Genomic DNA, 16,226 nt, shown 5'->3' with positions numbered 1-16,226 from the left:
ATGAATAAAACTATAATAAGACCATAATAAGGTAATCAGATTTGAATTGTAAATTAGCCAGCTAATAATTAAAAAAAAAAAACCTCTGCCGTTAGCATCTCTCCTGGATTCTTTTTTATTTTTTAGGAGTGAGCGTTTGGGGGAGCATGGGCCTCGGGAGCCAACCATTTTTATGAATAAGGCCGGAGGGTTGGTCCAGAGATTGTGGCCGGAGGGCGGGGGACTGACGGGCAAAAAAAGGTCAAGTAACGGAAATCTCCGGTATTCTTCAGGAACGTCATAATTCGCAGAACACCGAGTTGCCAGTCGCCATTGTACTTGTTGACTGTCCAGTGAGCTCCTTAACTGCCATTGTTGTTGCCTTATTCAGAGAAATACCTCTGGGCTGTGTGGCGATGCATTGTTCGCATTCTGGGAAGCATCTGAGTGGCTGAAAAACAAAGCTGGGCCACATAAATGTGGGTGTACACGTAAGTGTTCTTTGCAGCAAGAACTTCAATGATCTCTGCTTTCTCAACCGTTTTGCTTATGATATTGGGTTTGCGAAAAGGTAGGTGTTATTCCATTCCATTTTGAAAAATGTGTGGTTTGTTGCATGTATTCTGACAACTTGTGTGTGACTGACAGCGGCGATGTATGTATGCGGAATGCCCATGCACTGAACGAGGACTCTGTGTGTGAACAAGGAGCCGAGGAGAACAAGCGGACGGGTGTCATGTAGAGAGTTGAACAGCAAGTGTGTACATATACCTTAAATACCTTACCAATGACAAACCAATCTACCATAACGTGTGGTCTTAGTACTAGCAGAATAATCTCACCTTGCGTCATTTACAGCACGGCAGAGCATTAAATTTTATACAATAACGTAAAGCTAATAACCCCAGCCTAAATATCTTACCATTCTCCCAGTCTCGATGAGTCTAGTCTCCACTCCATGTCAGGTGTTCTGCCAAAAATGTCTTACCTGTGCGAAGTGTCCAACTTTGACCCTAAGCATGTAATACCCCCCTTCTCATAGGTTGGGTGGTGTTTGTTAATGTGTACACAGAAACACGGATCACTTCCTGCCACAGATCATCCAGATTACAAACACACACACACTCGTGTAAATCAGCGTGTTGACATGCTGTTGCGTGCTGACTGGTGATTGGACTGAGCCCAGCAGGCTGACAAAGTACAGACACAAAAAGTGTCCCCCCTCCCTCAACTTTACCAAATTACTTCTTATCATTGCCCTGACACAAGACTAACTTTTATCTACAGCTACAAAAAAGAGTGCCAAAAAGTTATCAGGGTGACGAAAAAGTGGTCCTCCTCCTCAACTTTCCCAAATGTCCTCTTATCAATTCCGGATGCCAAAAAAACCTTGCACCCAAAAGAGATTCCTCTCATCCCCACCTCAACTTTTACAAACGTCTTCTTTTCAATACCATGACATAAGGATGCCAAAAAGTGGTGCCCCTTCGAACTTTACTGAACATCCACTTATTACTTGCCCGAAAACAGGATTCCAAAATGTGGCTCCCCCTTGCAACTTTCCTGAAATGTGGACCACTGAAGTCAACATAGTTAAAAGTCCAAAGTAAAGATAATAGTTTTTGTCTTTTCTTTTCTGATCGTCAAGGCTTAATGAACTCCATTATCCTGGCCTCTGAAATCGGAGCTATCCACCACGTCGTCTTGTTTATGTTTGTGCAGAGCAAAAGGACAAAGAAACAGAAGAGTGACAGCTCAAGAGTATTTATATCCCACCCCCCCCCCCAAAAAAAGGTATTTAAGACTCCATTATCATACAGGCTGCAGGGGGAAAGTTCTGCTCTCCTTTTTCAAATAAAGTGGTTTTATCATCCATTTCTGTCATTTCAGATGCCATGGTGGCAAGGTAAAGACGGTTATCAGAGGTAGAGAAGAAGAAATTGTTTTATTGTAAATAATTTTATGTTGTACAGCTGCAGCTGCTGCTAAAGCTCTATTAAACAAAGATATTTTGAATATTATTGTTATCTAATAGCAAAACTAAACATCGTTTAGACATGGTTGGCCAGAACAAAGTATTTAATGATAGCGATTCACATAAGTTTCCCGTTATGACTAAATGCGCCCACAGAGGTCGCTGTTTCTCAACTGACGACCGAAAGGAATAGAAAGAAAAAAAAGTTTCTTTTTTGGGGTGGCATTTTGCTCCAAAAACACTTCCATTAATGCTTGCTAAAGTAAATTAGAAGCTTTACGTACATGCTCCACATATTTGACAGCTAAAAACTCTAAATTGAAGTTTAAAATAACTTTTCTGTTACCCGTTCTTCTCTCTGGAATCACCTTGCACTGTCCACTTTTAGAACTCGTTTGAAGCCGCATTTTTATTAATCAGCTTTAGACTCAACATGAGACCGTCGCTGTTCTGCAATTCTTCTGGTATCTACTGTTTATGTGTTTGCGTTTTAATTTGTGTTCTAATTTCCTGCTAATTTATATTACACCATATGGAAAGTGCATTGTTACAGCTCTATGGTGTTAGATTTCTGCCACAATTACGTAAGCGTAATGTCAAATACTGCTTACAAAAATGTTTCGTGCGTATGAAAATGTGTTTCGGGTGTACAATACACTCCACGCTTCCGCACGGAAATAAGTTTTACGCTTATGGCTTCTCTCCTCAACGCATACAAAACGCTGATTTACGCTTGAGATTCAGGCTTGATAACTGTGCCATAATTATTAACCAATCAGAAGTCGGACGTAAGCGTAAAACATATTTCCGTGCATAAGCGTGGAGTGTATTTTACACGCGAAACACATTTTCGTATGCGGTATCGGACATTACGCTTGCGTAATTTCGGCATAAATCGAAAGTTATACAGCTCCAGCTCATGTGAAATGCACTATATAACGAAAGTAGTATTGTATTAAAAAGGAACCCCAAAGTTGAAGTTCTTCAGTTTGTCTTTCTCATCGGAGAACATTTTTTACACCATTTAACTGTTAAAAAATACACCTTTATTAAATAAGAATTATAAAAGCTAAAAATAATCGCTTCTTTATGACCATTATTAGTATTGCTCTAGTTCTGGTGTCCACTTGGCCTCAAGTTTAAGTGCAAATACTGATCCCTGTGATTCCCAACTGCATTGCATCGCATTAGTGTGTCATGAGAGCTCATCACATCGGTCAAGAAATTCTTCATATACTGTCGTGTCATGTCATTATTCACACCGCTTATCCGGTTGCGGGACGGTGCTGGAGCCTATCCCAGAAAGGCTCACTACACCCTGAACTGGTCGCCAGCCAGTCACAGGGTTGACATGGACACTGTTACTGAGTGGGAACTGAACCCACGCTGCCCGCAGAGTCAGGCGAATGTACCACAACACCATCAGTGACTTTCATATACTGTCACATTTCCAATATAAAAAATAAGGCTTGACTCAAACAGGGTTTGGAAACACCGCTAGAAAGGACTATTCTTGACTAGTTTCTATTACTTATTCATGGATGTATGAATCGAATCATATTAGCAGAGATGTATGGTGGTTTTGGATACAATACAAAACAACTTTATTTATGTAGCGCATATCACAACAGCTTGAGCTGTACATACATATCACATGTCAACTGACCTGTTTGCTTTGTTTGTTTTGACTTTGTATGTTTAGGTTACCTGCCCTCAAACAGGCCTCGGGTGGGACAATGAGTCTTAATGGATGTCCTCATGTGGACAGTGGTACAATGTATGAGTGAGTGTACGCTAGCAGCAACAGGCTGGAAGTGGAGGCCATTTGTCAAACACTTGAGAATGTCTGACAAGCCAGGAAACACACCTGAATGTTTATTTTGACGCATGGTAATTTACACCTTCCTTCATTTGTTTCATCGTTACTTCAAAATCATAAACACCCCTGCAGTCATTTCATTAGGTATAAGATCTAATGACTTTCATGAATGGATTTTACTGCTGATGATGGTTTTTTTCAATGCAGTTTAAATGTAAAGCATGTGCATTGCTTACACGAACAACATAGCTGCAAAAAGAAGCTAGTTTACAAAAGCATAGTCAGTGGTGGCATCTTGGTGATTTTCCTGACCCCAACAGCAACATTTTTTCAAGAAAGTGGCTTTAATTACCTCTACATGAGCAGAATAATTCTCATTATATTTTCATGGTATCAACAAAAGAGCCCTGATTCAATGGTGCTGAAAATTTGGACCCAAAGTGTGTTCTTCCATGCCAAAAATATTTTGTCAAGGTCAGCTTGCTTGACCTTTATAACTCCACATGAGAAAATAATTTGAAACTTCTCGAAACTTGTTCTGTATCAGGGGAAATAAAGCAAATCAAAGTAAGGTGTGGGTAATAAAATTCAAACTTGTTTTGAGTAAGGCATTTGTTTTTTCGGTGAATGAAAGTGGAAAAGTCAATGAGAATTGGAAATCAGATTTTTCAGAGAGGGACAAAGAATATGAGATTTTACTTTTAGCCTGTATTACCTAGCCTTATTGGGAGCTGCTTTTTTTTCTCCATAAGAGGGTAAAACTACTACAAACAGTTATAGTTTTACAAGCACAATAATAAACGCAGTATCTTTAAATTAATACTTTTGTTTTTTGGCATTGTAGAAATGGACAGAAAATGAAACAGATATATAATCCAAAACACTCATTTAATAGTAATGAGTAACAATATGAATGTGATATGCTGGTTCTACTGACATCTCGTGGTCAAATGTTGTTACTGCTTACTCCTTCATTTGTCACCCTCGTTGGTCAGGCTGAACGTTAAAAGACAAAAATGAATTTATTGGACGTCGCGTGTAATTGAAAGTGAATATGACATATATTGCTATGTGTTGTGTTGTCAAAAATCAAAATTTTAATTCAGAACTCATTTGAATTGAAATACACGAAAATAAATGTAAAACTTCCTGGTTGACCTCCCATTGGTTTTTGAAAAAAAACGTCATATGTAACGAGGGCTCTTATTGGCTGGTGGCGTGCCGCCGCCTATGTCTGTCCTAGTGGATTCGTGAAGGTGAAATCCGTCCCCGGTTGAACACTCAGTCTGCCTCCGGAACCCCCTACGTCCTTCCTACTTTCTCCACTCCTTAGTCATGTCCGTGTTCGGCGATGTCCCACAGGCGCCCCCGGTGGCTGTCTTCAAGCTGAGCGCCGACTTTCGCGACGACAGCCACCCACAGAAAGTGAATCTCGGCGTCGGAGGTAAGCGGAGTTTACGATGCTAAAAAGCTAGCTGGTCCCATTCAGATAGCCTGGCTAAGCTGCGTTCAAGTGTCACGTGGCAAAACCATAGAAGTCTGACATCTGCGAAAATAATTGCTATAATCACAGTTTTAGTCAAGCATGTAGTCACGTGATGCATGCATAGTAAGTTATATTAAAATTTGCCTTGTAAACGCATCTAATGACAACTGTAATAAAATGGGGTATTTGTGTTGTTGTGACATTTGTGTTTTGCTGAGTTGTGTTGTTTCCGATTTTCTATGAACGACCCGCAGGACGGCTATGGAGGTAAATCTGGTGCAAAAGGATGTTCTGCTTGCACGAATTTCCTTTGTACTTGTAACAAGGAAATGTAATACATTTTTATTTGTTCAAAAACAACTTAAAGGTTTATGAAATAATTTTATCTGTACCCCAAAACAATTCGTTAAAAAAAGGATATTGTAGCTGTAGAAATGGTAACTAATATGTGTGAAAAATTAAATTCTCCTTTGTAGGAAAAATGACTTGTAGTTGTGGAAATTAATTTTGTATTTAAAGCAAAAATTTTGTACTTAGAAAATTAATACTGATTTGTACCTGTATGAACGTCAGTAGAAGTCGTCACTAGGAGTTACCAGTGTTTTTTTTTTTTTTTTTTTCTGTACAGACTTGTGACTTTTGCTCCAAATATCTTGTGAAAATTTGTTTGTACTTGTGAAGTCTGACTCTTTATACTCATGCACTTAGAAACAGGTGCTAAGGAGTGAGACTAGGTGCAATGCACCATTTTGACTAATCAAGTCAGATGGATTTTTTGCGGGGGTCGCCTGTGCAAAGAAAGCGAGTAAGAGGACTTCTAAGATGGCTGCTTAGGTGGGCTTTTGTTGTGGTGCCCCGACCTGACGCAAGCGGAGCGACAGCGCTATTCAAAGACAGGGGACATCATGGCCAGTGGGTGGTGTTGATGGGCGATTGGAGCAACTGGTGGAGCTGGGTCAGACTTGGGTGGAGGACTGCTGGTACACCCTGTTGACAGTAGACGGAGTGTACTAGTGGACACGGATTCTTCTGCGACTCTGGTGAGGCCTGATGTTGTGTTTGAAAAGAATGGCTATCTCCTCCGTCATGGTGAAGTTGCAGACCGTTATTAAAGTTCAGCGGGCACCCTTGGAGGGGAAATGAGAAAGTTTGCTGCCTCGTGTGGGTTGCAGAGCTCAAAGACTGTATTCTGGGGTTAGATATCCTTAAGACACTGGGCGGTATGTTTGACATCAAAAGGGGAACGTTTACCTTTTCAGATGGTCAAATTATCCAAATGGTTAAGCGAGCGTCAGCGCAGTGCTATTCGTCAGGCCATTCCATTACGTGGGGGAGAGATCCGTGTGTGCTTTTGCCGGAACGGGTTTCTCTGAGTTGCTGTGTTGTAACGATAAAAAGGAGGTAACTAAAGACAGAATCACCGACTGTTGAAGACTGGATAAATATTGTGCATGACATTTATGTGATGGGAAAGTTAACGTACTCCCTTGGGGTCAAATTGGATAAATTCTATTGCATATGGTACAAATGGACAGAATATGTGAAACCGATTTGATCTGACTTCAGCTGACGCAGCAAATGCCAGTAGTGCTTCTTACTTTGTCTCACGTCTTCTCCCAATAATCTTTATTTCATTATTATCACTTATTCCTTTTTTCCCCATTTTCTTTGACAGTACTTTATCTTTTTCACTTTGTCTGATGGTTTGTGGAGTGGAAATGTTGCTCTTCAATAAAAAGAAAATTATAAAAATGAAATACATGAAAGTCTGACATCGTATCTTTGGAAGATGCGACACATCTATGACCAAACGTTGTCCACTGAGCGTAGTTGTCATTTCCTGAGATGGAGGAATAACCGAAAATGCATAAGTTTCCATCCACACCATTCATCCATCCATCATCTAAGCCGCTTCTCCTGACAAGGGTCGCGGGTATGTTGAAGCCTATCCCAAATCTCTACGGGCAGTAGGCGGGGTACACCCTGAACTGGTTACCAGCCACGCAAAAGCAAACAAGCATCCGCGCTCACAATCATACCGAGGGACAATTCAGATTGTTAATTTACCATGTATGTCTTTGGAATGTGGGAGGAAACCGGAGTACCTAAATAAAACCCATGCAGACACGGGGAGAACATGATGAGCCATCTCATTTTAGATGGGGTCCAACATACAAAATCAAACAAGCACTTTGTTACAGCTCCAGCTGTTGTAAAATGCGTTTAAGTTGTATTGTATTGTAAGACAACACATAGAACGCATCCTCATTAAAATGAAATTGCTTTTCATTGGTCAGATTTAAAAGAAAAAATAAATAAATGCATAAATAAAAAAAATAGCACTGTAAAATATAAAGTTAAATATGTAAAAAACAACAAAAAAACAACAAATAGAATCTAAAGAAATGAGTTTTTTTTAAAGGGGCAGGGCCTGGTGAGTGACATCAGGAGCTCTGACTCCACCTCCGACTGGCTATTAACCTACCGCACAGGTGTCAAACTCAAGGCCCAGGTGCTAGATCTGGCCCACGGCCTCATTTCATGTGGTCCGCGAAGGGCAAATCATTGTGTGTCAGCTTCCTGTTTCCAGCACGTTTTCTTCACTTTAAACAACATTGAGATATGCCATATTGCCATTTATTTGTCACCAATCCTCCCCTTTTCATTGTGAGCGTGTTCTCGTCCATGCTCCTTGCGATTGTTTGTATTTTGGATTGGAGTGTTTGAGGGTTCCATAAATGGCCGAAAGTACGACTACCCGACACAACTGATGATTTCACGACACAAAGTTTGGGACTCACTTCTTTAAGCGAGTACAAATGACTATAAATACGCAGACATTGGAGTTGCACGGTTTAAAAAATAATTGTTTCAAATTCAGATTTAAGTCAATACACTAGTAGGGCTTAACAGCTACTCAAATCGATGTCGCATTGTAGTAGAATACAATTTTCAAATCGTAAAAGCTGTAATTTTGGAAAAAAAAAAAGTTCCCTTTTGGTCTTTATTTTTTTTGTCCATTCTATATTTGCCTTTATTTTAGTAGAAGGAGATCTCACTACTTTATGTATTTATATTATTTTCCCTCCCATTGCATAAACCTGGATTTTGCAAATTACATCAAATTATGCATTGGATATAAAGGAAACTCGTCTCGAAAATATTCCCTCTACTGATTTAAGTTATTGCTTGTTTGTTAAAAATACATGGGAAAAGTTTCTTGGGAAAAGAAATCGCAATCGCAGTATTGACGGACGGGGGAAATCACAATTAAATTATTTTTCAAAATCATACAGCCCTGATACACTCAAAAAAGAGCAAATAAATGTTAAATCCAGATTCTAACAATTGATTCTTACTTTGATGTTGTAAAATGTTAAACTTGCCTTACAGCCAACTTTTCTTTAATAAGAAAAAAGCAAGAATGACGTTAATGCATGCATGCGCTTGTTCAATTCTCATCACTTCTCATGCCGCATTAAACGATGAGTACTTTGAAGAAACAGCTGCTTTTATTTTATTTGTCCGTGTTGACCTTTTCAGAATACAGTGCGCTGACACATGATACAACACGTGTCTAAACGCCACAAGTTCCTCGGGGGTCAAACACGCACATGCTCTGTTTAGTTTGCATCAACCTTGGCGTATTGGCTCTATCACACGCTCACTCTCTGTCTGATCGGCACTCGTTTTGGATTAGTGTTAAGATGATTTTTCTTTTTGGCGGTGCCAATATTTGCATTTTTCGTATGGATGTTTAATCACCACAAAAAAAGCAAAACAAAATAAATAGTGAATGATCATTTTTTAGCATTAATGTGAAGTTTCAAATGAGGACTTTTTCCAAATTTTGCGTTTTGAATTTCCATAAAAATGTATTGGTGATAAATAAAAACATGTTCCACCCCTCGACAATCCTCGAAGGATTTCAAACAAACGCAAGGCTCGGCATCCATTTTGTTCAAATGTGATTTAGATTTAAATTTTTGTTTCACGTGACTGGAAGTGATGGTGTTTTGTTGTGGTCTCCCTCAGCTTACCGCACAGACGACTCTCAGCCTTGGGTTCTTCCGGTGGTGAAGAAGGTGGAGCGCCTAATCGTGGACGACGCCACCCTCAACCACGAGTACCTGCCCATTCTCGGGCTGCCGGAATTCCGCTCAGCCGCTTCCAAAGTGGCCCTGGGGGAAGACAGCCCTGCCATCAAGGAGGGCCGGGTGAGACTGCGTGGCCAACTGTCAGCATGCTAACATTTGATCAGCTCTCGTTAGAAATAATACAGACATGCGTCTCTGTGCCGTCAAGCATGTTTGTTTCCGCCACTGCTTGCAGCCGTCAGAGTTGCGGTGCGAATGGTCGCCGTTTTTGGTTATACACCTCATCGACAATCCCTGTAGGGTTTTTCTTTTTTTTCTTAAACATTATGCGTTACGAGGCGGTGCAGGAGTGTCAATGTCAGATGGCTTCACAAGAAACTCCACAGCCGTGTGTGTCCTCTCCGGACGCCTCATTTTGGGATGAGTGGCGTGCGTGTAGACCCGAGTGCCCTCGGTGAAAAAAAGTAAGTCAAGCTAACGCTTATGAATGAAATGGTGACGTATAAGAATCAACAAACAATTAACCTGATAAAGCCAGTCAGAAAACATTGTGTTTGTGTATCTTGGTGACTTATTAAAGAAAACAAACAAGACATGACAGGAGCTGCATGTAAGCTGCTCATTCCCTCATTGTCCGTTAAGTCAGCCGTGGAAAGGCAAATCGTTTGGTGATGTTTTCAGACAATGACGTGGACCTAAGAAGAGATGTCCGCATACATTTTGGGGCCGGTTGGACACGTTATTTTGATTTTGATTTATTATTCGAGACGTATTTACTATGATTTTGAATGGACAAATTGTGATGTGACTCCCACCAAGACACGGAGAGAGGAGAGGGGGCCGTGGCCATATCCGTTATTTATAGAGGGCAGTTTTCAAAACATTATTTATTCACAAATTTCTCCAAAACAAATAGATAGAATAAGAAATGCAAGCTAATGTCATTTTTCTGCTAAAAGAGTACTTAAATTGAGCTTGTTCTTGAAAAAGGGATCATCCTGGCTGTAGATGATTCCTTTCAAACCTTTTTGGGCTGTGGTTGCTGTTTTGCGACATGTTATCCTAACGGCTGTTAGCATTTGATAGTTTTGTAGTCACCACAGATGTTTCTGTTTCAGGTGGGCGGAGTCCAGGCTCTGGGTGGCACGGGCGCCCTGAGGATCGGGGCCGAGTTCTTGCGGCGTTGGTACAACGGTGTCAACAACACAGCCACACCCGTTTACGTGTCTGCGCCCACCTGGGGTGTGTAGACGCTGACCTACAATCACACACATTGTAAACTTGTGTCACATATTACTTAGAATGCATGTTGTATGTTCTGTTTTTTTTTTTATGCCAGAGAACCACAACGCTGTTTTCGCCGACGCTGGCTTCAAGGACATCCGTCCGTACCGCTACTGGGACGCCGCTAAGAGAGGTTTGGACCTCAGCGGCCTGCTGGAAGACCTTGAGGTAACCTTGTGCATGATATTTATACGTTTTTATCTTATTTGTTTTGTTTACGCTTGGCAACATTCCACTTTTTATTGTGTGTACAAATAGAAACCTGCCTAAGGTTTCATGTTTTTTTGTTGTTTTAACAGAAAGCTCCAGGGGGTTCCATTTTTGTGCTTCACGCCTGCGCTCACAACCCCACCGGCACTGATCCCAATCAGGATGAATGGAAGCAGATAGCAGAGATCATGAAGGTCTATTCATGTTGTATTAGTATTAAGCCACATGACGGTTTCCGTCTTTCATGATGTTCTTCTTTGTGTTTTCTTGGTCTCCAGAGGAGGAATCTGTTTGTTTTCTTTGACTCGGCCTACCAAGGCTTTGCCTCTGGTTCTTTGGAGAAAGACGCGTGGGCCATTCGCTCATTTGTGTCTCAGGGCTTTGAACTCTTTGTCGCTCAGTCCTTCTCCAAGAACTTTGGCCTCTACAGTGAGTACATGCTAAGGTTTATATAGTTAACAAACACAAATGAAATAACAAAACTAAAATGTTTCTGAGAGAAAATAAAAATGTCAATATCATACATGAGCTTTTGGGTTTTTTTTTCATGTTTTTATTTCGGTATTGCAGTACATCAATTAAGGAAGGTCATTTGGGAATTGTACTTTACTGCAAAATACTTAGTGACCTTTTTTTATTTTATTTTGCACACGACATACTGCATATATTTAAAACTAATAAAAATGAAACTAAAATGAAGCATTGTTAAAAAAGAAAAAAATCCAAACTACACCTGCTCTGAATTGAAATCATTTAGCAAACAAATGATATTATAACATTAAATTTAAAATGACAGACAATTATGCTGTAAGTGTGTGTTAACAATAAGTTTCAGCCAAGCAAGTTTCGAGTCATAAAATTGGCAACTTAAGTTTGACGCGAATCAGGTAATGTGACTCGATTGCCCCAGCTCTGGCACACGTGAACAACAACTACACACAATTAACTGACTCCTTTGCCTCCTTAGACGAGAGGGTGGGCAACCTGACAGTGGTGGCGAGAGATGGCGACAACCTCGGCCGCATCCTATCTCAGATGGAGAAGATTGTGAGGACCACCTGGTCCAACCCGCCCTCGCAGGGGGCTCGCATCGTCAGCAAGACCCTCAACTGCCCCGAGCTCTTTGCAGAATGGTACGACTCCATGATGTGTAAACGCCCCAAAAAATGTAAGGCACTCGTGATCCCTAAAACAATCATCCTACATCTCCTTTAACGCCACCTAAACCTACAACACATTAAGTCAATAAAAATAGTCGAATTGACTTTGTCAAGCTTCAAAAACTCTAAGCTGACGTATGAAACATCACTACGCTAGCATGCGGATTCAAGTCTACATTGATAAATGGAAAAAAAGTCTTTCATGAGGGGATGGGAGGCTAGAATGCTCGCTAAAAGACATTTCACAATGCAATTAGTTTTCTTGGTGTCCGCCGTGGGGTAGCACGCGAGGATGTCACCGCCTTTGTGCATGTTTTGTGATCCTTGTCATCTGGGGAAGAAAGTGGTCTTTTGCTCCACGGCATGATGCTCTTATATGGCAGAGGCGTGTTTTGTCGCGATTGACGTGTTGCTTTGTCTGCAGGCAAGATAACGTGAAGACGATGGCCGACCGTGTGCTCCTCATGCGGGACCAGCTGAAGGCCAAGCTTCAGGCTCTCGGAACCCCGGGAACTTGGGAGCACATCACTCAGCAGATCGGAATGTTCAGCTTCACTGGCCTCAACCGTATGTACACACACACCTGCATGAAGGCCACGTTACTGCATCACGCAACAACAACATGTCTCTAATCTCGTTGCACACTTGAGTACAATGACAATAAAGTGATTTCTGATTCTGATTCTGATGTCATCAGGCGAACATATTTTAATCGACTTAAAAAATGAATAAATAAATATGGATTAGGCATTGAATTCATTAGTCAACTAGTCGATGAGTGGACATTACTATTCTGTATCAATGTTTAAGAAGAAATATCTGGCCAACATGTTAACACGTCTGTCTAAATATGTTTACTCTGGTCTGAGAGTACGTATATAAGATAGTGGTTGATAAGAATAGTGTTTAGCCTTGTTAGCTTTGGCTATTCCGTTTGCTATAGTCTTAAAAAATTATAACAGCCCTTCCTCGGCAGCGGTGCTAAGTGCAGCTTCATCTTCTTCGTGGAAATGGTAAATTTAAAAATGCACGTACAACTGCGTGCTAACAAGAATTTTAATCATTTTAGAAGTTGTTTGATATGATACACACACACCCCAACATCATCTTTGTCTTCCTCATCTTTCTATCGCTCTCTCTCTCTCTCTCTGTGTGTCTCTCTCTCTCTCTCTCTGTGTGTCTCTCTCTGTGTCTCTCTCTCTCTCTCTCTCTGTGTCTCTCTCTCTGTGTCTCTCTCTCTCTCTCTCTCTCTGTGTCTCTTTCTCTCTCTCTGTCTCTCTCTGTGTCTCTCTCTCTCTCTCTCTCTCTCTGTGTCTGTCTCTCTCTCTCTCTCTCTCTGTGTCTGTCTCTCTCTATCTCTCTCTGTCTAATCTTACCTCTCTGACTTGTTTGGGCATCGCAGGCAATCAGGTGGCATTCATGATCAAAGAGAAGCACGTGTACCTGATGGCGAGCGGTCGCATCAACATGTGCGGCCTCACCTCCAAGAACCTGGACTACGTGGCACAGTCCATCCATGATGCCGTCACCCAGGTCCAGTGAGAGGGAAGGCGCTCTCCATTTTTCTCTACTCATTTTGTCCCGTCCTGCTCCCCCTTGTCACGCCTTTGACGTTACAGTCAGGCCAGTATTAAGAAGTTTGTCCAAGTTATACATCGTCACTCCTCCCAATAAGCCAGTGTTTCCCAACCTTTAGTGAGCCAAAGAACATTTGGAAAATGTTTTGGCGTGTCACCAAAAAAACCGTCACAAAGCGTATAAAAAGTAATAAGCTAGTTGCGAATAGCAAAATGACACTGTTACCCCCTCATAATTTGGTTATATAATACAATACATTACTATACAACTTTATTTTTATAGCGCATTTCACAACAGCTGGTGCTGTAACAAAGCACTTCCCACATGGTGCAATATAAATTAGCAGGAAATTAGAACACAAATGAAAACACATTTACAGTAGATACCAGAAGAACAACAGAAAAGGCGCAATCCCCCACCTGAGGCAACGCTTGGACCTCGGCACCTCCAGCAGCATTTGGTTTGCCGACCTGAGGCTGCGGGCAGGTGTGCAGGGCTGGAAGAGCAATATTCATAAAAAGTATTATTATATATCTTAAGACACCGTAGCATTATGCACAATTTGAATATTAGCACTCCACTTAAATATGGGAAATTATTGAAAAATTCAATTCAAAATGCATTGCAGAATAAGTTAAATAAGAGTTTAACGTAAATGTGTAAAAACAAAAGGTTCTTAAAGGTATTGAAGCCACCGTCGACGTAAAACAGTTGTGCTGTCTTTTCAACATACTCCCTTGTTGATTTACTGCTTTCACATTAGCTTAGATTTGATGCCATCGTGCGTGTAGCATTGCAGAAACTAAGTGAAAAAGCACAAAAGTATGCAAATATACTGTAGAAAAACACTCAAATAGTAAACGGCAAAATGAAGGACCCCTGGTCTTGTCAAATTCACTGACTAGAATCAAGCTATTCTGTTAAAACTTTTAATTGTACCTTGTAGCGGAGGAACTGTTGATAATTCTGCCCGTCACTAAAATATGTCACTGGCACCGACAGATGAACAAAGTCACATTATTTATAGTGAGTGCATAATCATTTCGGTTGGGAATCGCTGTGCCAAGCTATGCTATTTTAAGATATGTTAGCCGCCTGCTGCTGTCAACTGTGGACACGGGTCATTTAATGGGTCAGGTATGTGTGTGTGCTCATGTAAATTCACTCCTGCTTCACACACACACTTAAACGTACACTGAAATAATGAATTAAGACAAATATCATATGGAAGAACTATCGTCTCCTGCTGTGTTTGCCTCCTATGAAATGGGTCATTATTTAATTGTTGTCCATAAATGTGTCCACTTGATTTTGTCACGCGGAGTCTTCTTAAAGATCCAGTATGCACCGCACGGTTGTGTTCTCTAAAGTACGGTGTATTCAATGTTGCCTTTGAAAAGTGCAAATCTTCTGTCGTTGTCCTTTCACCACAAAGTATAAAATATAAAATATTGTTGTTTGCGTGTGACATGGAAAAAGTAAATAAATTACGCGACTTAAAATATACATTTGTTTTTATTCATTGTGTGTGCAGTTAATATAGTGTGTGAGAGAGAGGAAGAGAGAGAGAGAATTCTAAACCTAAAAAGTTTATTTGACCTTATAGATTTTTTTTTATATATACTTACATACTGTGTTTTTTAAAAAGTATATAGTATTTTTTTCATACACAATTAGTTTTTACTTAATTCATTATATATATATATGTTTATATCAACTTATTATTTATTTAATTATTTCTGATTTGCTGTGGCAATCTCTGACAGGTAAAAGCCAATGTCACTTACTCAACTTTAGGTATTTTGAAATCCAGCTGTCCATCTTTTATCTGCGCCACTTATTCCCCACGAAGGTCGTGGGCATGCGGGAGCCTACCCTCGCTGTCTGTGGGCAGTAGGCACGGTGTATTTAATTTCTTATTTTTTTTTTTAGTCTATAAATACGGTGGACGGCTGGCTAGCATGATGGCCTCACAGTTCAGAGGTGCATGCTCCGGCCTTCCTGTGTGGAGTTAGGATGTTACCCTGCGTACTGCCCCAAAATAAAGATAAAGATGTCCTTTGTTGGTCCCACAATGGGGAAATTTGCAGTGTTACAGCAGCAAAGATATAGATCGCACAGAGGTGGCGGCATAATGTAGCCGTTAATGTATAACATTAGCAGCAGGCATTCATAAAAAGCAAACCTATGCGATTATACACAATATATACGTATATACAGAAATCGCCATGGATATACTCACTTGCATCCCTCAACATATACAAGTGTAAAGAAATAAATGAAAATGCTGCAGTGATAAAAAATACTGCAATGATAAGAAATACTGCAATGGTGAACAAAATACAGCATTAAGTCAATATAAATTCACCATTGGATAATAGCACAGTAGTAGTGTGTATTGCATCGTAGGACTGCACAATTGCACTAATGCCCGCCCGTTTGTAGACTTATCCGAATGTTCTTGTTCAGCCGCCAACAGGATGGAGCGGCAAAATCGCATGCCGAGGGTGTAACAGTCTATCACTGAAGGAGCTGTGGAGTGTTCTCAGAGTGTCATTGAGTGGGTGGGCTGGGTTGTCCAGCATTGATAACACTTTTGCCATCATCCTCCTGCCCCCCACTGAGTCCAAAGAGTCCA

The 16,226-nt window shown here is 40.7% G+C and overlaps 1 protein-coding gene across 1 annotated transcript; it reads left to right on the top strand.

Moving 5' to 3' along the window:
• The first annotated feature begins 5,003 nt into the window (after positions 1-5,003).
• LOC148331822 (aspartate aminotransferase, cytoplasmic-like) lies at positions 5,004-15,094 on the top strand. The gene is made up of 9 exons (XM_088303096.1): positions 5,004-5,217; positions 9,295-9,476; positions 10,475-10,598; positions 10,696-10,808; positions 10,940-11,044; positions 11,129-11,279; positions 11,818-11,983; positions 12,435-12,577; positions 13,413-15,094. The coding sequence occupies exons 1-9, from the start codon at positions 5,109-5,111 to the stop codon at positions 13,550-13,552; spliced, it is 1,233 nt and encodes a 410-aa protein (XP_088159222.1). The 5' UTR covers positions 5,004-5,108; the 3' UTR covers positions 13,553-15,094.
• The last annotated feature ends 1,132 nt before the right edge of the window (positions 15,095-16,226 follow it).

Source organism: Idiotropiscis lumnitzeri, chromosome 8, assembly GCF_059441095.1.
Source record: "Idiotropiscis lumnitzeri isolate Australia: NSW breed Sydney's pygmy pipehorse chromosome 8, RoL_Ilum_1.0, whole genome shotgun sequence".
Taxonomy (NCBI): Eukaryota; Metazoa; Chordata; class Actinopteri; order Syngnathiformes; family Syngnathidae; genus Idiotropiscis; species Idiotropiscis lumnitzeri.
The sequence above is the reverse complement of the archived record's forward strand: the minus strand, read 5'-3'. Positions and strand labels throughout refer to the sequence as shown.